Raw genomic sequence first — 25,090 nt, forward strand, 5'->3', positions numbered from 1 at the left:
GAGTCCTCATTACCAGTAAAGCTGTAAACGTGGACTACCCTGCTGCTTTCCCAGAGCAACGGGTTGGTGGAGCGTTTTAACCGGATGCTCTCCCCTCAGCTGGCCACCTTGGTTTCACGGCACCAGCGGGACTGGCACTACCCCTTACCCCTCGCTCTCTACGTGTACCAGACCGCTATGCAGCCCGACCTCAGTCATGCTTGGTCGAAAAATGCGCACCCAGGTGGATTTGGCAATCGGTTCGCTGCTGGGAGGAGTGCTGGCACAGCCAACCAGGCCGGATTACGAGTGTGACCTGAGGATGCTGTGAGTACACAGCTTTGCCCGGAGCTGCCTGACTCAGGCGAGTGTATGGCAGAAGTGGTTCTACGATCTGCTCTGCAGGGCGACCTCATCTGGATCGACAACCCATGGTGCTGCAAGGGCCTCCGCCCGAAGATGGCGCTGGCGTGGGAGGGATCTGGGGATGTCCTGGAGGTCATGGGGGAGGTCTTCTACCGTGTCTGGTTCGGGAAGCAAGGGAGGGTGGTGGTCCTGCAACGAGACCGCCTGGCTCCCTTCAGGGCTAGCGAGGGGGCTCCGGACTGGGAGTGGGGCATCCTGGTCCAGATTCCACTGGCCGGGGGAGCTGAAAGGACAGACTGCCAGATTCCACCTCTACGCATTGGGTGCACTCTCCGGTTACCATGTAGGCTGGAGGATTGTGTGTTTGACGTATCCCCCCTATACTCAGGTGGGAGCAGTGTAGCATCTTCGCCTGGCACTGCATCTTAAGAGCGCCCAGCTGGAATACAAGGCGAGGGGCAGGATGGGAATTGTCAGGCCAGGGTGGGGATTAGGAATGCCACTGACCAGTGCAGCTGACCCATTGTAAAATGAGTGTACAGAGTGGTGAGATCGCCCAGACTCGTGTAAATAGTTCCCTGCTATTTTGCACCTATATAAGGTTTTGCACCCCTTTTATATTTGTACCTAATTTCCACCTTATCCCTATGTAACTGTACCCAAATATACCCCAGTGTGTTGTGCTCTCTCTCTCTCTTTTTGGCTCTCTCGCTCTCTCTCTTTTTCTCTTTCTCTGCTTGCATGTGGGCACTGTGGTTATGCTTGCTGTGCTGGACGCCCATCTGAAAAATAAAAGTGACGTTTCTCTTTTAAACGAGAGTCTGAATTAATGCGTCAATCCTGGCCGAACCCGACAACATTACAATACTATACAAATACACAATTGTCATATGTCTGTGATAATGAAAAAAGAACAAAGGATTTATAAAAAATATGTCTAAAATGCACCAACAATGAGAGACTTGAGTTGACAAAATGAGAACTGGCCACAGTTTAACTGTCTCCATCTTGTGGCCATCGTTATCATCACTGTGGCCCTGTGTTGCTTTTGGCTCAATTCGATCAGAATTGTACCAGAGCAAGAAACATCTAGAGCTAGAGTTTCCAGGTTTCTGCTTCATCTGATCCTTCTAACCTGTGCAAAGTCAAGTTTACCATTTAGAAACTTATTCTACAACCTGAATAGTTACGTTTGTCCTCAGTCTTTGGGAATGGAATTACTGCACACAGTTTTTCAGATAACTCATTTGATATTTAAAAACGCAGAAAAGGTACTTTTTGTTTTTCTTCTTTTAAGAATTAAAAAAAAAACGTTTACAATATTTAGGATTATATATTTTTGTGTTTTTACTCTTCAATTTATTAACTTAGATATATTTAGAAGTTAATTTATTGCAACATGGAATATTACATGGCCAGCATGGTGCTGCAGTTGTTAGCACTGGGAACCTGGGTTCAATTCTGTACCTGGGGTATGATCTGTATGAACTTTCCTCCAGGTGCTCAGTCCAAAAATATGCTGATTGCTTGATTGGTTTCTGGGAAAATTGGCCGTGGTGTGAGTGTGTCTGTGTTTGTGTCTGCTCTGCAATGGACTGGTGCCCCATCCACGGTGTATTCTTCCTTGAAAACATTGCTTGCTGTTATGGGCTCCAGCTCTCCTATGACCCTGAATTGAAATCAGCAATTAGAAAATGGATGGATAGGATATAACATTAATATACAGTGCTGTTGTGACCGTCATGGTTCTGTGCGGTGTCGTGCCCCCTGCCACCCGTTCCATCCCGCAACACCTGGGGCGCAAACCCAGGTATCCAGTGTTACACAACAGGGAACCAGCTGCATGAGCTAAAGGAGACCTCCCTCATCCCAGGCAGCTGAGGTCCCTTCTACTCACAGTGAGGGCGATGACGTCACCGTATCCGAACTAGCTCCGCTACGCTGTGAAAAAGTAAGTACAACCCATGAAAAGGTGTGTGTTTTTCAACATATTTGCATGTATGGATATTTGATCTTCATTTCAACAATACTGATAGATAAAGGTGATCTAATTTAACAAATAACAATGAAATGCAATTGTCTGCTGCGGAAAAAATAAGTACACCCCCTAGCTTCAATTGCTGTTGTTGCCCCCTTTGGCAGAAATCACTTCTTATAGGCATTAGGTAATTGTCTATCAGTTTCCTACATCAACTTGGATACATTTTTGCCCACTTCTCCTTACAGAACTCCATCAACTGTGTGATGTTTGAGGGCTTTCTTGTATGTACTGCCCGCTCCAAGTTCCCCCACAGCATTTCTATGGAGTTAAGATCTGGGCTTTGACTTGACTATTCCCTCCATTTCTTCTTTTTGAGCCATTCTTTTGTGGATTTGCTTTAGTGTTTTGGGTCATTGTCTACTTGTAAGGTCAACTTACGGTTCAGCTTCAGCTTTTTGACAGATGGCCTCACATGCTCCTCAAGTACTCTTGATTTCACTTCAAACCTCTTACAATGAAACAACAGATTCCTATGATGTAGAGGATAAGCATCCACCGTCTCCTCGCCTACATCACTGTATGATGATCTTTACTGAGACCTGGCTTCAACAAGACTTGTGGAACTCTCTTGTGGAAACTGAGGGGTTTTCCCATGTTTGCTCTAATAGAATTGAAACATCTGGGAAAAGCAGAGGTGGTAGTATTTGTGTTTTTGTGAACGATAAGTGGTGCAGACAATACTCTTGAGGAAAATTATCTGCAATAAAAATCTTGAGCTGTTGTGCCTGAGTTTCAGGCCTTTCTACCTTCCGAGAGAATTCGGTAACATTATTATATGCGCGGTTTACCTTCCTCCCAGTGGAAATACAGTGGCTGCTGCTACTCAGGTACCCGACTGTTTATATGAGCAACCCCAGCAGACTTCAGAAGCTCCCATGTTTATTTTGGGTGATTTTAACCACTGTAAACTGGATATGGCATTGCATGGGTCTGATGTCACATGTGGAACGAAAGGTAACAGAGTTCTAGACAAATGCTACAGCAAGATAAAACAAGCCTATACCACCAAAGCCAAACCGCCTCAGTCTAACTCTGATCACAATACTGTTCACCTCATCCCCACTTACCGGACAACTCTCAAGAGCAGCAAACCTGTTACTAAGACTGTAACTGTATGGACAGATGATAGTATTGAGATGCTAATAGGGTGTTTTCTTTGTTTTCTTTGTAAGGACTGGGAGATATTTCATAACCTAGAGGTTAATGAGGCAACAGAGAATGTCACAGACTACGTTAATTTCTGTGTGGACAGTGTCATACCCAAGAAAAGCATAACAGTGTACCCAAATAATAAACCATATAAAACTAAGGATGTGATAAACTTCATCAACCGTAAAAGACTCGCTTTTTAAAACAAGGATCAAGTGCAAATGAAATTACTGCAAAAAGAGTTTAAACCAAAACTCAGGAATGCAAGGAACCAACACAAGGAGACAATGGTGATCACCTACTCAAATCAAATACTCTGAAAAGTGATTACATGTAATATTGTGGAAAACACTAAGCATGCACATATCAAGTAAGTAAGATGTTAGTGGGTTTAGGAACGTAAACCTACCTACCTGTCCAAAGATTTATAATCAAGTCCAAATACCAGCTCACTGTGAGTTCTCAGTATCCCCCCTAGGTGTCACTACATGTTATTTAAATAGAATAAACAGGTCACACATAAACGTAGCACTCATTCATCTCAATATACTAATGTCCCATTGATGAAGTGTCTTATTCAAAGTTACACTTATAGTCAGTCTTCCTACTGTCAACAGGCTGGTGACATCCTCTTTGATATAACCTTAACAATTAACAATTAACCTTAACAACCTTAACAATTTTCACCCCATCTCCAACTTACCCTTTCTTAACAAAATTCTAGAACGTGCTGTTACACTTCAGTTACATAACCACCTCATGACAAACAACCTTTTCGAACCCCTCCAATCTGGCTTCCGTCAACTTCACAGCACAGAAACTACCCTGGTCAAAGTCACTAACTATCTTCTAATAGCTTCTGATTCTGGTTGTCTTTCTATACTCATCCTTCTTGATCTCTTGAGACTGTGTTTGGATTTTCTGACACTGCTCTCAAATGGTTCAAATCTTACCTCACTGATTGCTGTCACTTTGTCTCTCTTAATGGGTATAGGTCTGAAATTGGTCTTGTTAAGTCTAGTGTTCCTCAGGGCTCAATACTGGGCCCCTTGCTCTTCAGCATTTACATGTTTCCACTTGGTCAACTTTCAAGATCACATGGCCTCAGCTTTCATTTCTATACTGACGATACTCAAATATACATCCATACCAGACCTGACACTGATGTGGCTGTCTCTATTCTATCGTATTGCATCTCTGACATAAACATTTGGATGACTCAAAACGTCCTTCATCTTAACTGCGACAAGACTGAAGTCATGCTTATTGGCACCCCCCATCAACTTCGTAAAGCCAGTCCTGTAACCCTATCTGTAGATGGTTCTGTACTTGAGTTTCAATCAAAATTGAAAAACCTTGGGGTTATATTCGACTCTGGCTTAACAATCAACCCACATGTGCAGCATATTGTCAAAACATCTTTTTTTCACCTCAGAAATATTGCTACGCCCTATGCTATCACTAACTGTGGCTGAAAAGCTGATCAACACATTTGTGTTCTCTTGAATTGACTACTGTAATGCTCTACTCGCTGGGGTATATAAATCTACTTTGAACAACCTGCAGTATGTCCAAAATTTAGATTCCTGACCAGGTCTAGTGCAAATGATCACATTACTCCTATCCTCAAATTCCGTGTAGACTTTAAAATCCTCATGCTCACCTATAAGGCTCTGGATGGCTTGGCACCTCAGTACCTGTCTGAACTATTATCACCTTACTCCCCACCTCGCAATCTTCGCTCTTCTAATTCTGGTCTCCTTACTGTCCCCAAAACCCCTCTAAACTGTATGGTTGACAGGGCCTTCTCCTGTTATGCCCCCAAGCTCTGGAACTCTCTCCCCAAGGATATCAGAGAGTCGCCTTCTCTAAACTCCTTCAAATCCAGAGTCAAAACTGTCTTCTTTAGAAAAGCCTTTACTTAACTGGTTCCATTCTTCACCCCTCTGCTTTTCTTAGTACCACCATCCACGGTCTCCTCTATATATTGTAATTGTGTTTTAACTTGTGTATTCTTTTTATTTATTGTTGTTGCCATTCTGTAAAGTGCTTTGAGAAGCCACTTTTAAAGGCGCTATATAAAATAAAGTTTATTATTAATATATATAGAAATAAAACAATCAAAACAACATACTCCTGGAGTCCCACAGCAACTACATTTTAAATAATTATTTCCCTAAAGAGAAATAAGCCAGGGCAAGTCACAAACCTCAAAACATCCAAACAATAACAACTGTGTAAATATATCTTGTATCCTTTCTCCGTCTCTATTTCCACTGGTCCTTTCACCAAAGAGACACTCCTGCTCTCTTGTCTGCACTAATTATCAGCTAGTTATCAACTAATTATCTAATTATCGCTGCCTACACATTTAGTTTATTATAAGACTCCCAGGTACATCCTAACTGTGCTGTCCAGTCAAAAACCATTCTATCACAATAATTATATATATAATAATTAACATCAGTTGTCTCACCACCATATGTATCTTAATATGAGCTGCATCCAAAAATTTGGACTGTTAAATTGAAAAAAGAACTTTACAAAGCACAGGTTACAGTACCTTTCTGAATAGAAGGGGAAGCTCGCCCTGCGATCTGTGTGGGTCCTAATGCCACAGTATATCTATGGAAACAATATTCTGTTAAAAAGTTACTGTCTTTCAGATGAGAAATAAAGCCAAGATCCTGAATCTGTGTTTTTTTAATCCCAGGGTGTTTATTGGGGCCAAATTTCCCCCGGACTTTTAATAATCATGGCCTCCTAATAATCCCCATCTCTGAACTGGCTTCATTACTCCGATTTCCTCCCCACTGAGAGCTGGTGTGTGGGGAGCGTACTGGTGCAGTTTACCTGCCATCATGGTAATGGATACAACTCGTGGTGGTGGAGGGGAGTCCTCATGGCCAGAAAGCTTGTTCTATTTTCCCACAATTTTCTGTACAAAAAATGTTTCCTGTTCCTGGATTAAAATGTACTTCCACATATGTTCCTTTTTGTCCTGTGCTTTGTCTTCTACAGCATACAGAGATCTGTTTATATTGTATATATACATATCTCATTTCATTTATGTAAAGTACTTGCTTACTTAAGGAGACAATGAAAAGGGACTTTAAAACAATGAACTCCAGGAGTTTGTGGCAAACAATGAAAATAGTCACAAACATGAATTCTTCAAAGAAGAGCTTCCATACAATGGATGAGCTGGCTAAACCAAACGAGCTGAATGACTTTTATCTGAGGTTTGAGACACAGGACCTCTCTGGTGGATGTGACAGTATATTAGATACTATTACAGCTGACAGTAGTGCTGGTAGGCTTGTAATAAGTCCACAGATGATCAGACAATCTTTCAAGCACATATGTGCGAAAAAGGCAACAGACCCTGATGGCATCACTGCCTCTCTTTTAAAAAAATGTGCAGAGGAATTAACACCAGCATGGTGTCCTATCTTTTAGAAGTCAGTTGACTCTCACTTTGTTCCATCCGTGTGGAAAAAAGCAATAATTGTGCCAATACTCAAAAAGCCCTGTCCCTCAGATAACAATAACTGCAGGCCAGTAGCACTGACGTCTGTTGTGATTAAATGCTTTGAGAAGATTATGGTATCCATGCTGTGCTCTGAAGTGAACACTATACTGGATCCATATCAGTTTGCATATAAACACCGGTGGGGCACTGATGATGCAATTAACAGCATTATGCATCTTGTTCTAAAACCTCTAAAGGTATCAGGAGTGGTACGCAGAGCGCCACAAGCTGGTACGCCATATGACCCTGGAACTTTGTTGTGTGCACTGAAAAATCGGGACGGGTTTTCATATTTTCTATTTTAATACATGTCGAAAACGCAGCCTACGTACTACGATACAGCACGTGCTAATACTTGATTGGACACAGAGCTACAATGTAATTCTATACCACTCTATAAAAACGCATTCTATGAACATAAGTGACCAATTGTATTTTAAAAAAGCTATCTCCAGCAAATAGGGAGGTAGGAGAATGTGTGTGACTTTAAAACAATGCCAATGTTGTAAACACAGGAATGCATAGAAATGCGTGCTACTAACGCTGGCAATCTTGTGAGCGCAGGAAAGCATGATAGATAACAGAAAAATATTTAAGAACTGTTCTAGGTTAATTTGAGAAAAATACATTGAGTGTCTCTGTGTTTCGTTCCCATGCATATGAAATAAAAACTTCTTTTAACTTCTGAGACAGACTCCTGAAACGGAAATGAGGAAAAATGCAAGCTTGCGGATTGCTAAAGCAGATAAGCCCCACACTATTTTTGTAGAACCTTATTTACCGTTGGCAAAAGAGCTGACACGTATTACAGATGCAGCCATTCAAAATGCGCGGTACACACACTTACCGGAGGTAATTGGCTATGGTGTCGCGCATTGTGACGCACGATGACGCTCGGTACCGCGGTATGTGATTGGTTGACCGACAGGGGCACTCGTGGTCCGTTGGTCTGTCGTAGACAGATTTACAGTAAACGTCTTTACTGTGCCCGTTGTAGATATTGAATTTTACCACTGAAGGGAAATCTTAGTAGCTGAGCATAAAAAGAATAGGAGCATACTGTAACGCGTGTGAAGGCCATAAACGATATTAATTTTGGAACTTAAACATACAGTATATGGCTAGTCTCGGTACTTTAAAGAAAAAATACACATCAGTATTCCATTTCTCCCTAAACATTTTAAGCATCAAAGTCTTTAACTAACGTGATACCGGAGTCAACAAGCATACTTTTAGAATTTGATTAAAAGGGAATATAATGTATAATGTATAATATATGGAATCGTGTATCTAAAGAAATTAATAACGATGTAATTATATTCATGTACCGCAACACAAGAATAGTACACGCTGTACATTGTCTGTTGATAATGTTTCTGTAGTGCTTTTTCAGCACTCTGCATGTGACCTTGCCGGTGGCACTGTTGGTTAGGTTCCTGATTCCCATGTCACATGGTCTGTGATTGAATCCCACTGTGGAACCATGACTTTCTTTTTAAAAAACATTTCTTTGAAAAAATGAAACGTTTCCCTTGGTCACAGATTAAATAAAACCTCACTCGCACTAAACAAATTTATATTTCTAAATATCACAACATGATCGAATTTAAGTTATTTTAATAACAATGAATAGTCACCTAGGCGTTACAATATAAACATTTATATTGATTTAAATCGCATTTTGATTCAAATCGCAAACGGGGGTTTAAATATATGTGTTTTTTGATTCACAATCAGACAAATGCAACATAAATTGATATCTTTGTCTTCTAAGTATCTTAATAAACTTTCAGCATAGCTTTCTCCCCGTTTAGATTTATTTTTCTTGGGATCTTGGGATCAAACGTGGAAAGATTAGATTGTAATCGTTTTTATTTTTTAAATACATTGCGGAGTTAAAGCAAGTTAAAGCCTTGATTTTAAATATCACCTTTAAAAGTGGAATCTCAAAGCAAAGTTAATACCCAACACCGATTGTACCCATCTGTCATGCTAATAAAGCACCTTGAATTGAATTGAATTGAGGGAGAGAGGGGGGAGGGCGAGCGAGAGAGCCAGGACAGACAGGCAAATAAGATACACTCCACAGACATTCACAACAGTGACATATCATAAAACGTTTGCACAGATAGTTAAGTTATTACTTGGTTTTCAAAGTGCAATGAAATACAATATTGTTGTTGTTGCTGTTATTGTTGTTTTTATCCTGTAAAGCGTTTTGAGAAGCCACCTTTAAAGGCGATATATAAAAGCACTGAATCTTATGGAATGTGTTCTGCCGTGGATTCAAAAAATGTATTTTTTTTAATCACGTATCTAAGGAAATAGCAGTATAACTTTGTTCATGCACAAACAGTGGCATGTTACATTATTAATTTGGGTGTCTCCTCTTGCCAGAAAGCTCTAAATTGCATTTTGATTTCAGTTTTTGACTTTTTCTAAATTGCAACCCATAAATAAAGCTGATACAGTTTAGACTTATTTTAAACTGTATTACAACAGCACAATGGACAATGCAACGTAAATTGCAAAAATGCACTTGGAATCTGTCCAAGCCCTACTTTGTCAGGCATTTTCTTTTACTGCAACGGACATAAAAACTCCCTTGCTTTTAACAGAGCGTTTCATAATTTCTAACTACGAAAATGATTTAAACTGTGACACTTATCATTCATTCCATTCCATTCCATTATCAGTCTTCCATTTCTCCCTAAACATTTTAAGCATGAAAGTTTTATGAAACGGTACCCAAATATGCAATTGCTGTATGGAATGAATTTTAATTTTTAAAAATTATTTAACACGAAAATTAAGCTGTTTACATCTTCTGCCTGAGAACAGTCACCCGTTGCTACCCAACGCAGAAACACAGCCACTTACTAGCAAAGAGAGGACATTAGCTAGCCAATATGATAAAGAAATAAATGATTATTTTATTTCTTTTGCACATTTATTTGAACATTTCCATCGATTGTACAAGCACTTGGAAACTGTCCAATCCCCAGTTCATCAGGCATTTTCTTTTACGCTGCGGGCATTCTCCCGGTCTGGCGCCGATCTATGTCTTCTAGGATATAATGCCAGCGAACTTTTGTTTTTATATCCACTATAACAGACAATTTCCTTTGCTTTTAACCGAGCGTCTAACCCCTCTGATTGGAGAAAAAAGACGTGCTGGTTTGCTATACTGTACATACTGTACCAGGAAGATGATTTCTTTCTATTCGAAACGTGTATTTTAAAAGTTTAAGAAGTAAAAACCTTACAGCGTACACAGATTTCTAAACTGATCAGGATCGTTATCTTTGTCTTATCCATAATAATGTTCACCGCTCTGTCCAGCAAATTAATAATAAACTTTATTTAATATAGCGTTTTAAACTTGAACTTGAACTTGAACTTGAACTTTATTGCCATATGTAACTGGTACTGGTACAATGGAATTCTTACTTACAGAAAGTCTCGAATAAGAAACGAATAAGTAATTAGATTGCTCATAAACCTAATCTCTTTTTCTACATAAACACAGCGTGATTGCTCTCTGAAAATGCTTTTTCTTTTGTTACGTCCCAGTGTGTGTTCTGTGTGTGTTTTTTCTATGTTCCACACTGCTGACCCTTGATTGTTCTCCCTTCCCCATTGGCCAACCATCACACCACTGTTTCAATATGATGTCATCATCAATCAGCCCTCAGCCAATCAGAACACATTTTATTCACTATATAACATGGAGGTTTTCAGCAAGGAGAGGCCTTTTGTTTGACTTCGGTCCCGTTTGGTTTTGGTTATTGCTTCGGCTTCTGGTTATTGCTTCGGCTTCGTTTGTTTTGCTTTGTGTGTGTGTATTTTCGTATAGCTTCGGCTTTGTTGTTTTGTTGGTTTTACGTTAGTTTCTTTGTACTTTCGTTTGTTTGTGTGTTCATCCTTGTTTTGTCATTACCTTGCCCCAGTGTTACATGTTCAACTTTTGTGTTCTTTTGTACCCTGCTCCTGTTGATTACTCTTGTTTTCCCTTATTTGTATTCCTGGTTCACTTGTGTTTTTGTGTGAACTTTTGTATATGAGGTTAGTTTAGGTTGTTGGGTACACTTACACACGTAGTTGATTTTGTATTAGTACACTAGTTTAGTACGGGTGAGTGCCATTTGTCTTGTATGGTTTTGGGTAGTCAGTGCAGGTTAGCTAGGGTGTTGAAGACGCCGAAGACCGTGTGTTTCGGGTTTTCTTTTGTAGTCAGATTAGCTTTCCCTCACTGTCCTAGCCAGCTCCATTTTGTTTATTTTCTTTCCTTTGGCACCACTCTAGTTCCTTACCCTTGTTATCACGCTTCCTAGTCCCTCACCAAAACCCACCTGCTTCCAAAAGAATTATCCTAAATATTACACCCCTTTTCCCCTAGACACTTGGGGTCGTAACATCTTTATATTTAGGCTCAGATTTCAACTATAGATCGTATTATTACAGATGCAGCCATTCAAAATGCGCTGGCGATACCGCATTATTTTGCGGTACGCTGTACGCAGTCTACTGCGAGTTACCGGTAAATACCGCGCGTTACCGTAAATTCTCCTATAATACAGCAAGCAAAATAATAGTATCCAGAATTTCCACAAGGTGGAGCTAATAAAGCTCAACCTCTCATGTTTTGAGCTGTCGCCATCAAAGTCTTTAATGAAGATATTACTAATAGTATTAATAATGAATGACCTTGGACAAGCTGTAAGTGTAAACTCAAAGTATTGCTCTGGTCCACATTCTTTTTTTCATTGACCGTCTTTCTAAAAGTAACACCACAGCATTTCGCAATCACGCATTTGTTTCCAATCATGCAAAGTACAGTAATTTTTGAGAATCGATTCACCATGCCTTTCATATGCTCATAAAAGAGATTGATTTAGGAACATAAACATATTACCGTATGCAAACTGTACTGTATACAGTATGTATATGTATATTTAATGTCTTAACTGTGCCCGTTTAAGTATTGAATATTCATATCTAATTTTACCACTGAAGGGAAATCTTAGTAGCTGAGCATAAAAAGAATAGGAGCATACTGCAATGCGTGTGAAGGCCATAAACGATATTAATTTTGGAACTTAAACATACAGTATATGGCTGGTCTCGGTACTTTAAAGAAAACATACACGAAACATGGTTTCATTATGACCAGAATCGGTCTTGAGATATTTTTAACTTGATTTACAGTATTTGAGAGGAATGTCTTAACACCGATACTACAGTGCTTAAGTACTGCTCACGTATATGTTTCTAGGTTTATATTATGCATTTCATACGGTCAAATTACTTTTGAGCAACTAATAAGAAGCGCGAAACGGTATGCGTTTTAGTTTCGTTTGTGCTGGAACCCGTGGATTGATTAGAGATATCAAGTACATACAAGTCATTTTTTAAATGTTGTAGTTCATCTTGAAAAAATGTTACGAGTACATCATCTATCAACAATTACACAGGTTCTGTTTCCATATTGCGGATTTTGTTTGCGTAATATTATTTTCTAGATTTCACGTTGTGAATATATGATTTGGGCAAACAGAGCCGCAAAGAAGTACATTATAGGTTGTTGTTTTTTTTTTGCAGTTTTATCTAGAACAAGCGATGCTTAAACCTTTGTCTGATTCTTGTGAAACTATCCACACGACAGTTACAGTACCTACTGTAGGAGTTGACTTCAGTGATGTCACTGATGGGATGTTTCTAAAAATCCATCCTCTGTAAAACGTCTTCTCTAGTTGTCCTGCATATGTATTCGCTAATGAAGCTGTGTGTTCCGAGCCTGGATCTCTACATTTCTGTATGAACCAGCTTAGAGGGCTAAAGACAGCTTGTGTTTAAATTGAGTGTAAGGCAATTTATGCTTCTAAAGTCATGGTCAGCATTTATGATTGTACTGTGCTGTAAACTTGTTCTGTGCCAAGTCACATTATTTTATAGCGTTTTTATAGCGTTATCGAATCCGGTGGCGCTGTGTGTTAGTTTCCTGACTCCCATGTCACATGGTCTGTGATTGAAACCTGTAAAACCGGTTTAATTCGTCACAGCCAGCACTCCGGTTGTAAAGTAGAAGCAGGCGAGATTTCTAGCGAAAAACACCTCCCCCTTCTTCAGGTGTGAGTGTCTTCTGCTCAGAATGAAACGCTAAAATGTAATGTAGGCTCTGAATGGGTTCAATTATGATTTGGGCTTGATTAAGGTCGCTGCCTTTCATCTAAAACCCTACTTGAATCCTTCTAAACTACAAATCAGTGTTAGTGAGTTCTAAATAAAGAGGTATCCAGGTAACAGTGAAACGGGCGGACAGTCTGAGGAGATCACCCGTTTTCCATGTAAATAGTTCCGCACCCCTTGGTGTTTCTCTCGCTCTCTTTCGGGTCACCTGATCATTAGCTCGAAAGATTTGAGTGCTTTGTGTATATTCTAATGGTAGTGGGGGCAGGGTGTGTGGGAACAGGTTTGGTTGAAATTGCATTGGAGATCTATGTTCTTCACACCTGAAACATTTTCTCTGAAAGCATTTTCTTCGCAGTTTAACCGATCTTGTTACAGCATGTTACAGTTTACTATTATTAACCATATTAATTTTAAGTGCTTAATGTAAAATCTTGTAAAAATATATTTTCATTGTTCAAATATACATTAAGTCTGACTATCATATAATAAGTTAAATACAAAACTAAAGAAAAAATAGGGTTAAATATAATTCAAAATATTTTGCTAACAATGTTAACTGTTTATGAATAATAAAATGTATTAACTAAGGAGTAGGATGGCACAGTTGTTAGTATGTTTTTTGTTTTGTTTCTTTTTCATAAATACAGCAGTAGTACCTGATGTCTCAGTGGCTTTCAAAATTAAATTATGCATGCAAACTTGTGAACTAGAAAGATAACTAAGATATCCATCCATTTATAATGGTGGCAAAGTGGTTAGCATTGCTATCTTGCAGCACTGGGGTCCTAGGTTCAATTCCTGCCATCCTGTGTGTGTGGGGTTTACATGTTCTCTCTGGGTTACATGGTTTTTCTCCATATGTGTGATATGACTCCCTCTCGCACTCCAAAACATACTGGTAAGTTAATTGGTTTATGGGAAAACTGGCCCTGGTGTGTGTGTGTTTGTGTCTGTCTGTCCTGTGATGGACTGGCGCTATGTCCAGGGTGTATTCTGCCTTGTGTCCGTTGCTTACTGGGATAGGCTCCAAATCCTCTGTACTGGATAAAGAGATTAGAAATGGAAGTAAAGGCACTGTGTGGATGGAACCATACACAGTGTTAGAAACCCACTATGAAATGACAGCATCTCACTGAGAATAAAACAGTTTATAGTGCTGGCTTAAGGAAACAGCCTTTCCACCTCTCTTGCACATCAGTATCCATACCTAGTTATTTAAACAAATTGCCTCTAATTATAAACATCTTAATATGCTGGCTCTGTGGATCCGCATCAGCTATGTTTGCCCATTCCTTCAATTCATGTGCATCCAACACACAGTTCAATGCCAGCAACTACACAAAATCTAAAATATGAGCTCTACTTGCCACTTACAATACCAACAGTACCAGCTAACTTTAGTAGTGACATTTTCATGGATCTTTTTAACAATAAAATTTACAACATCAGACTTCAGACACAATTAAACAGGCCTCAAAAAAGGCACACACACCAGGGCCAGTTTAAATCTAACCTCAGAACCTTTCTTTTCAGAAGACTTAGTGTCTGTATCTGCTTCATTTTCTAATTTTGGTAGCACCTCTAACTGCTTGTCTTTCTTATATGCATTTACTTTGTAATCTGTGGTCCTTTTATCTGTTTTTACATCTACTGTATTGCTTTGAGATGCCACCTTTAATGGTGATATATCAAATAAAGTTTTTTATTATTGTTATAGGGAAACATGATCAGATTTTCCCTGGTTCAGAAAAAAAGATCTAAAGTATACAAGTTTGTCACTCTTCTCATTCCCTTTGCTAAATGACTTTTCATACTAATCTGATCAATCTAACTGCCAGTTTTCTGTGCTTTCTCTATCCTGCTAGATTTGCAATTATTCTGACAATTTTCATCTTGAAATAACTCATTTCTAAATACCTTTTTCACTGTTAACATCTTGCAGCAACTCTGTGACAAAATATACACTCTGACAGTTCATCCTGCTACCAACATTAAATAAAACAAATCTTAAGATTTCTATATTTATGTCTTTATTTAGTGGTTTCATTAGTGACAAAGGCTAAACTTTCTTGGAAAAATGTATTTTATGTGTTGCGGAAAAAACTGACTTGCTTTAACAAAATATGTTTACAAATCCTTTCACCTGGCATTTTCGTAGTTAGAAATTATGAACGTTCTTTTAAAAGCAAGGGAGTTTTTATGTCCGTTGCAGTTCTTTTGCAACATGAATATAATTATATCGTTATTAATTTCTTGAGATACGCGATTCCATATTATATTCCCTTTTAATCAAATTCTAAAAGTATGCTTGTTGACTCCGGTATCGCGTTAGTTAAAGACTTCAATGCTTAAAATGTTTAGGGAGAAATGGAATACTGGTGTGTATGTTTTCTTTAAAGTACCGAGACCAGCCATATACTGTTTAAGTTCCAAAATTAATATCGTTTATGGACTTCACACGCGTTGCAGTATGCTCCTATTCTTTTTATGCTCAGGCACTAAGTAAAAGGAGATGCTTCATATTGCTTGACTAATTTTAAAAACTAAGTTATAAATGCAGATGCTCCCTCGGTGCGCTGCTCTGGTGCGTCGGCTCTTACACAGTGCCTGTCTGCCGTAAGCGTTACAATATACATACCCAACACTGCTTGCACCCATCTGTCATGCAAATAAAACACCTTGAATTGAATTGAATTGAGGGGAGAAGGGGGGAATACTAAAGCCAATACTGGCTCAATGGGTTTTGACGTGCTAATGCGTTGGTTTAACAGTCTGGGTGTGGCAGGCTTCCAATGTCAACTCGACTCGATTGGAAGACAATGAACGTATTTTAGCCCTAAATGAATTAATAGCAAACATGGTTTACATAAAATACATTAATCCAAGAAAGTTTATAATAATACGATCTATAGTTGAAATCTGAGCCTACTTTAAAAATAAAGGAAAAGCATTTTCAGAGAGCAATCACGCTGTTTATGTAGAAAAAGCGATTAGGTTTATGAGCAATCTAATTACCTATTCGCTTAAAACGCTATATAAAATAAAGTTTATTTAGAGATGAATGATATTTTGAAATATAAAAGTCAATTGATTGTCCATAATATCGCTTACCTATTTTTTCGAAGAAATGTTTGTTAAAAGAAAAGTCCAGCACCAGCCAGATTCAAACACACAACCTGCCAGTTGGTAGTTACGCACCTAGACCAGTAGGCTACAAGACAGCTTGCATGAACAGGCAGGCGAAACAGCCCTACACAGCCCTGTCGCAGCACACGGATATAATCATACCGTTATTAAATTCTTGAGATACGCGATTCCATATTATATTCCCTTTTAATCAAATTCTAAAAGTATGCTTGTTGACTCCGGTATCACGTTAGTTAAAGACTTCGAAGCTTACAATGTTTAGGGAGAAATGGAATACTGGTGTGTATTTTTTTCTTTAAAGTACCAAGACCAGCTATATACTGTATGTTTATGTTCCAAAATTAATATCGTTTATGGCCTTCACACGCGTTACAGTATGCTCCTATTCTTTTTATGCTCAGCTACTAAAACTTCCCTTTAGTGGTAAAATTCCATATAAATATTCAAAACTAAGCGGATTGAAATGTGCACAGTAAAGACATTAAATGATTAAATCTTTTCACTACCAACCAATGCACCACGAGTGCCCCTGTCGGTCATTTTGGCCAGCCAATCACTTGCCCTGCGGGTTGGTTACTGCACCGCGGGTTTTTACCGCTCATTTTGAATCGCTGCATCTGTAAAAGCGGTAATTAAATTTTATCTGTGGTGATGGGGATTTATCTGTGCAATGGGGATAATTCTCTCAGAATTTATAGTTTTTGTTTTTCTGTCTTTTCTGTTTAGTTTAAACCATTCTATGTAGTGGACCGTGCAAATGGAGGACATGGAGTTCTCCCTTTTGTTATCTATGACATCATGGGAATCGATACAGAATTTGTGACACGTCCAGATGACTTCATAAGTGCGATGAAAGGCCATATGAAAGATGGATACATGGTAAATTGTACTCACAATGCATAAACATTCCACCAGAATATAACTGCTCTGGGAAAATCTGTTTCAACAATAGCCTCTTTAGACAGAGGTCTTGGAGAGAAATCTGAAGTGAGGCACATTAGCAAGTATCGAGTCAGGAATGGTTAAAAGCAGGTAATTTAGGTGGAGCTCTGGATTACCACTGATACAAAACCTCTGTCTCTGTAATTTTGACGAACAGTAAGATTCTACTGTATGCTTGTACAACTGTTGTAAGTGTAGCTTGCAGTGCTTTTGGGGTGTTTGCTACAACAGCACAATCATCAACATACTGGAGCTCAAGTACATATTCTGATCTTAGCTTAATGGCATTTTGGAATCATCTGATATTAAAGAGGTTCCCGTTCAACCAAATGTTAAAAAATACCCCACTCTCTACAACCATATGCTTGCGCAGGAGTTATGTAACTCACAGGTGGAAGATGTTAAATAGGACTGGGGCAAGCACACCATTTCAGGAAGCACTTCTTCAGTTATGGTGGCAATACGTCTGTGAAGCGTGACCATCGCCAGACCTTTGCCACCAGCTGAGAGGAGAGATATCCTCCTGCTGTAGCCATAAATGGATCTGACAGACTTCTTTATATAAATGCTAATAATGTTTTCATCCCTCCATTGATGTGGAATACGTCCTTGTCTCCACAATGAAGCAATGAATGGTTCTGATGCAACATAACCTCCGATATTCACCATTTCAGTTCGGATTAAGTCAGGTCCAGGAGTTTTGTAATTTTTGTGAGACCTGATGGCATAATCAACCTTGGAGAAGGTGACTGGGAGATCAAGACCCTGGATGGAGGGCAGGATTTGAAGATTTCCCAAAACTGAGAAGTTGGTTTGGATTAAGAGTACATGGAAATGGTTACTCTAATTCTGTACTATTTTTCTTTGACCGTTTATTAAATAGATTAATCTGTGCTCCTAATGGGAGAGAGATAGCTATGTACAGTATGTTGTCATAGACATTAGCATTTCATATTTGTCTGCATGCTTCTGTATTTCATGTGCCTTGTGTTATACCAGACTCATAGGAAAAAAAAGGGTCACGGTGAAGTAATTGTCCTCAGAGTCTGATTAGCGGTGAAGATTGCAGAGTTTATGATATGAGTGGATGTACTAATGGGCAAGCAGAAAGGAGAACAGCAGGCATCTGAGATGTGCAGGGGAAGCAGTCGGGTCTGGGATGGAGATAGGAGGGGGTGACTAGTAGTTAGTGGTGATAGCATTTGCAAAACAGGAAGTGGAAGGCTGCGAATGGAAAACACTAAAGGATAACCCCTGGAGAACATGAAACATATAACAAACACACATTCTCACTCAATATACCAGTGTGTGAGGTTCTTAACAAGGCTGGTATGCCTGGCCTGATCTCATTAGCGATGGCCCTGATGAGCTCCTTCCACGTGTGGAATGCACTGTGGTGATTAAAGGTGCAGGAGCACTGGAGCTCATCAGGGCATCACACCTTGGATATCCAATACTTATTTTGAAATTGTTGCAGAAAATTCTGTACATTTCTCCTCCACTCTTCTTAGTATTTCTTGAGAACCTTAGAAGTGGGGTTCTAGTCCTTTTGCGTGTCTGGTCTCACTTTGAGCACCAATATCAATATTACAATGTTTCAACTCTGCTGTTATGAGTGCAGCCCTGTGTTTGGGTCTATCCATGCCATAGCTGCTATCCAAAAGAGTCCTTATGATCCATATTGCTAGTCGTATTGACACATTACTGTTGTAAAGTTTTCATTCACCAGGCTCAATGCCCCAGTAGGTGAGGCAGCCTACCTAAGAAAATGTGAGTGGATAATGTGTGGCCCACCTTTTCTAGGATGGTGTGGTCCCTAAAACCAGTGCTCAGAAACATGCTGCTGGGAGCAGCTGTCACTTAGATCCCAGCTGCTGATGACCAATAGCCCTGTGCCACTACCATGCAGAGCCCAGACTAGCGGCTTCCAGATCATTCAGCCCTTTCCCTGTCACCAGAATCCCCATTGTCAACAGACTTTCATAATGATAGGAATCCAGGTGAGCGCAAAACGGTTGTACAGACACAGCTACTTCAGTGTGAGGTTTAGTATGGACTTAGATTTGAGTATCATCTAAACAGAAATGATCATTCAAATCCTGTGATGTTAATAACTGACCAGTTGGGAACATGCAGAATCGTAGGGGGAGCAGTACAGAGCCCTTCAGTAACAAGGGTTGACAGGGGTATTTCCTGTGCTGTGTTATTGTCTGAAAACAAATTGGAAGGTTTTAAAAAGGTTATTTGTAATGAGATATAACTGAATTGTAACAGTGCATTCTAAAGTTTTAGCCAGAAAAAGAAGTAAGAGTAGATATAGGGTGAAAACTAGAAAGGGGAGAACCAGCAACAACAGCCATGCAGGGAGGAGGTAGAGCAGTATAACGCTGGTGCAAACACTATGATGCCAGATGTTGTCTTCAGACTAAAAGAAATTCTAGGAATGTTACAAAGCTGGGATGAAGCCCATAATGTAGTAGATAGGTTTGTCTTGAACAGTCTATTGATGGTGGAGAAAAGGTGTCTAGGATTGTTAAGGTTGTTCTCAGTGATGTAGGAGAAGCCGCTGGTTCCAGGTCCAGAAGAAGTAGCAGACTCCACTACAACCTTGTGATTTAATCAGGTGCTCTTACAAGATTGAAGATGCACATTCAAGCCAGGAAGGACTGCCTCTGTTCTAGTTTGCAGTAGGCTGCCTTCGTGTGTACTGTATATGGCCAGTATACCATAGCTCAGAGTACAGGTTCAGGTTTTAAGAGGAGCTCAGGTCTCAAGAGAAAAAACAAGTATTAAGAGTAATGAAAAGAGAGCTATATTGCTCATTACATTTCCATTCTCTTTCTCTCTACCAGTTCAATCCAATCAAACCACTCAGTGATCAATCTCCATATTACAATAAGGATCCCACTGTGAACGACACAGCCCACTGTCTTGTCTACGTCATGGCAGCAGATCAGCTGAGCATTATGGAAAATCGTGTTCTGAACGTTCTGAAAGAAATCAGATCAAAAGCCTCTGACATTGGTAAGAAAATTATCATGTTTCAAATTGATGTCGACCAATACAGTAACAATCTACTAGTGAGTGTGGAGCTCTCAGGGACACCTCAAAGTACTGTACACTAGTTATTTTGTTCAAATGTTTCTTAAATTTGATACAGTTTTCATACTAAGTGTTACATTTCTGCACATCTGCTAATGATTAATATTTATTTATTAATTCCCCCCTGCCGGGATCCTTCTCTTTCTCCAACACACCCGACTTCACTCTTCTGAAACACAGCCAGGGTTCTTCTGGCCACACTCCCTGCTCTCTCTCTGCTCACTCTGGTTCACTGTCAGAGCCAAGAGCAGAATTCACATCTCCCCTGTCTTCACTCCAGGCAGTGGGACTAACTTATCTACCACATATCGGTGGTGACTGAAGCTGAAGCTGAGCCTCACCAGTGCTTTATTGTCTTCTGTACGCCATTTTTACACACAGCCTGCTCACCAGACCTCCTGAACATCTGAATGTCTTTGATCATCATCCCTCAGCCATTAATCCACCCTCTTCTCTGGTGTCTCCTCAGCACACAAACCCACTATGAGGTTTCTGCAACCTATAGCTGCTCCACTGTTCAGACTGGCCTCATCGATGGCAAGTACAGCCAGTAACCTCTGCTGTCTATGAGTCTGCTCTCACCAGGCTGTCCCTCAGAGCCCCAGTGGACAGTGTTGACTTTCAGCTTCATCTCTTCAGTGACATAATAATGCTCACAGCATACTGGGTGCAGAACCTACAAACAAAACTATCTGTCTGCTCTGGTTCTCAGTAGCATCAAAATCAACAACACCAGCTGCCCAACGAACATACACACAACGTTTTTCCGTAGTTACCAGCCACTACACCAGCCTGCATCATGCCAGTATTTTATATGCTAGTATATTCTTCATATTTCTAACTGATGAGAACACACAGAATAAACATTTCTGACAGGTGTGGGAGACTTTTCCACCAACGTGCATGCACTTAAGGATAAGTTTTTCCCGTTGTTTCCCTTGTTCCATGAGTTAGAACATAAGTCTCTCTAGTGAAGTCAGACAGGCCATATACTTTATATAGAACTACCACAGCTGTAGCTCACCAACCCCTCAATTCACAACGGTTATGGATTCCCAAGCTGGATGACAGCCGGGACCTCATTGTAAAAACTCCTAAGAGACTCAATGAACACACACCCTTTTACATAATTATGTGTAACATTAAAATTATCAAACTGTATTCTATGTCTTTCTATTTGATAAGACTTACTGTAAGCAAACAAGATAATATCTGTCACGGCTGTCGTTTAAGAGTACCTGGCTGGACCCTATGTGCCACTGAGACTGTAGGCAGCTAGTGTTTGGTATCCAAATCCCAAGGGCAAAAGGCAAAAGTCATAGTCGCGGTAGAAAAGCTAGGCCGAGTATTAGAAGAGTCAGGTCGAGAGTATCCAAATCAAAAATAGTCTAAGTAGAAGCCGGAGAAAAAACTAGGTTGGGTACCCAGAAATCAGGTCGAGAGTAGTAAACGCACACAAGAGAAAGCCAAAGGTTATTCTTAATAGTGAGCTGGGACTGAGTGGAGTGAGGGGTATAAATATAAATAGTGTTGGCGGGGAGAGGTGAACGTAGGAATGCGGTTCGTAACAATATCTCTCAAAAAGTTAAAAATTACAAGTAAAACAATTGTAATTGGCTGCTTCTGAATAATATATTGCAAGCAGTGAACTGCAATTTGTCAAACACTTATCTCTGTCTGGAATTGCCTTGTTTTATTCCTCAACAGTGACCTCTAGAAGCTCACAGCAACATTAAGGAGGAATTCTTTAAAAATAAGTACAAGTATACCTTTTTAGTGCTTGAATAGGAGTAAACGTTGTTTAAGACATTAATTTGTAGAAACTACAGTGGATTTCATGAAAACCTCTAGTATCATAGAAGATACTCTCAAATTCTTTATAATTTTTATACTGTATTTTTGAATATCATTAAATCTAAATAATATCATATGCAATCTGTACAAATCTGCAAAAGAAGATATTTGGCTGTACTGTAATGATGAAAGGAATTAATAAAGTTTTGGGTCAGACTGACTGCAATCACTGCACAGCAATAGTTCAGAATCCACACACTGTAGACCACCACTGTAGTAGCCCTTAAGGTTCACTCACTCCTGGAGGTAAGTACCATCACAGCTGTTAAAGTGAAAGAGTCCTGTCTAAAAGGAAAGTTTTAAAATTACTTTGCTGTGGCCATCAACCTAAACTGAATTTAAACCCTGAAATAGTTGTAATGATGTATGGACAGTTTTGTAGCCAAGAGAATAAATAAAGCAGTTATGAGGACATTAGGTTTTGCAATTTTAAAAAATAGCAACAACCATTTACACACATGCACCAAATTATTCTACACCTGATCGATGGTGTAATAAAATGGGAACTTCCATTTAGCACTATTAAACTGCTTGGTAAAACACAGATTCACAACAACATCTAAAACACTGTCAAATAAAATTGAGAAAGAAATTGTACTCAGTGCTCTTGATCCAGTAATATAATGATGGATAACATTCTCCATCAGTGTGAAATGATGAAAGTAAACACAACACAATACAATCTAAACAGTACAGACAACACTTTCACTACATCTGAAAAACAAAATAAAAAATGTATAAAAGTATTAAATGCCCCAAATAAAAGAAATATTTGTATAAAGTATTCCAAGGATTTAATGACAAGTGTAGCCTTACCTTACACAGCCCAAAAAATATGATTCACTACACCTGATAGACTGATCCGGAAAATATCCTAATATCGAATGAGTGAAGCACCAAAAGACAATGTATAAAATCAAATTGCCTGGAAGAAAATCAGAAACAATAATCAACAATAGCTCCATTTTTGCCATTTTCCTGTCTCTGAAATCTTAACCTCTGCATAAGGAAGGTTTGATAAAAAAACTAATGTATTTTGTTTATGCAGGTATTCCCCAGGTTGTGCTGTTAACTAAGGTGGATGAAGCTTGTCCATTGGTAGGAAATAATCTCCAGAAGGTGTACAGGAGCAGATACATCAAAACACAGGTGATTTTAAACTTTGCTGCAGTGGGATTTAAAATAAATGTATTAACTTCTCAAGAGAAGGCAAATCCTGACCTAGATATTTTTAAAAAATCCTACAAGTTTTGTACCGTATTACAATATTGTGGTAAGTTTAAATTACTTTGCTAATGTGCTTCATAATCAGTCGGCATCCAGCTGGAAGGAGACAGTAAGACAGTAAGAGCTTTGAAGTTAAGGGATCTTTTTAGATTGAGACTGAGTTGGCTAACAGGCCTTTGAGTGAGCCACAGCAGGCATGAATAAGATGTGTTATTAAGGAACAGGAATGGCTTGCTGGCGCAGGGCTGGCACTGGAGTATTTTCTCACAACAGAAAGGAGAGCAGAGTCTGGACAGCACACTATTAGTCACCCTGCATAACACGATCTGCAGATCTGGCATTCACAGAAAATAGATACAAATATATATATAGAGAGAGATATTTGATTGTTTTTTCTTTCAGATTTTCATGATTTTAATGTGTGTGGTTTTATTCACATTATCATTAGATGTGTCATTAGTCTTTGACAATGTTTAAAGTAAAATTCCTTTGACTTGGACATTCTATTTATTTTGCATTCATCTCCACTTTCTTTATATTTCAGATAGAAAAGGCTAGTCAGATATTGGGCATTCCTATAAACTGCATTCTTCCCTTGAAGAACTACTGTGTGGAAACCAGCCTGAAAGATGACACTGATGTCCTGGCCCTGACGGCACTGCTGCAGATACTCAGATTTGCAAACTGCCACTTAGAAAACATGGATCAAAAGAAATTTAAGAAATAGTAGTAAAGTATTAATAATTATGTATTACATTTTAAAATTTCACTGAGAGATATCTGAACAGCTTTATTAACTCAATTTAGTTTCTTGTTTATTCTGATATTCTCATATATCAATTAGAAATTTGACAATGTAAGCTAAAAATGTCTCTATATGAGAATATTAATAAAAATGAGAATTAAAACCACCTAATGCTAATTAGAATTAAATCTTGTATTAGGTTCTGCTATATTGCAAGATATAAAGTAGCAGATACTACAGTATATATCACTAATCAAGCAGTAAGCTCAGTAGGTGTGAGCCTGGTCAGTACCTGGATGGGAGGGACCAGTAGAGAACAGGTAGTGTGTAAAATCCACAGATTTCCATATATTAACTATTACTGGCTTTCTTGCAGTCTGCCTTCATGTAGATGCAATTATTTACACCAACATTTTACAAGTAATAACTAAAATGATATTAATGTTTTGAGCTGTGCATTCTTAAGCAATATAATGAAAATTGCAATATTAACAATTTGTTTTTTTAATTCATAGTCACTCCATGAAATTTCTAGTCTTCCTGACAATTTCTGTGAAACCAGATACAGTACATTAAAAAGATCAAAGTCCACAATATAAATCTCCTGTTTATTGCCTGTGAAGTCATTTTTCTTTGATGTAGTAAAATTCCCCCTTTGGACTATATGTATTTCACAGTATTTTGATTTGTAATGCCTTTATGTGCCGTATGAATTATATTCATATATTAATATTTTTTATATCATTCAGAAAAGGCATTATATATTGGTTATTATTTTGATATACCATAAAATCCCTGTAGTTACATGATTCTA

The 25,090-nt window shown here is 39.0% G+C and overlaps 1 protein-coding gene across 1 annotated transcript; it reads left to right on the plus strand.

Annotated features, from left to right (window-relative positions):
• Nucleotides 1–84: 84 nt before the first annotated feature.
• LOC148646809 (interferon-induced protein 44-like) lies at nucleotides 85–24,876 on the plus strand. Its single transcript, XM_088609381.1, has 6 exons — nucleotides 85–276; nucleotides 385–618; nucleotides 17,133–17,285; nucleotides 20,201–20,372; nucleotides 23,353–23,453; nucleotides 24,076–24,876. Exons 1-6 carry the CDS (start codon nucleotides 85–87, stop codon nucleotides 24,256–24,258), a joined length of 1,035 nt encoding a protein of 344 aa, XP_088465507.1. The 3' UTR covers nucleotides 24,259–24,876.
• The last annotated feature ends 214 nt before the right edge of the window (nucleotides 24,877–25,090 follow it).

Source organism: Lepisosteus platostomus, chromosome 16 (assembly GCF_059453375.1).
Source record: "Lepisosteus platostomus isolate fLepPlt1 chromosome 16, fLepPlt1.hap1, whole genome shotgun sequence".
NCBI lineage: Eukaryota > Metazoa > Chordata > Actinopteri > Semionotiformes > Lepisosteidae > Lepisosteus > Lepisosteus platostomus.

Bases quoted from the DNA above. Each gene is read 5' to 3' on its own strand.
- LOC148646809 (XM_088609381.1), top strand. From the start codon at position 85: ATGCTCTCCCCTCAGCTGGCCACCTTGGTTTCACGGCACCAGCGGGAC. The intron at 619-17,132 runs GCCGGGGGAGCT...TTTTCTGTTTAG, and splicing joins TCCTGGTCCAGATTCCACTG to TTTAAACCATTCTATGTAGT. The intron at 20,373-23,352 runs GTAAGAAAATTA...TTGTTTATGCAG, and splicing joins ATCAAAAGCCTCTGACATTG to GTATTCCCCAGGTTGTGCTG.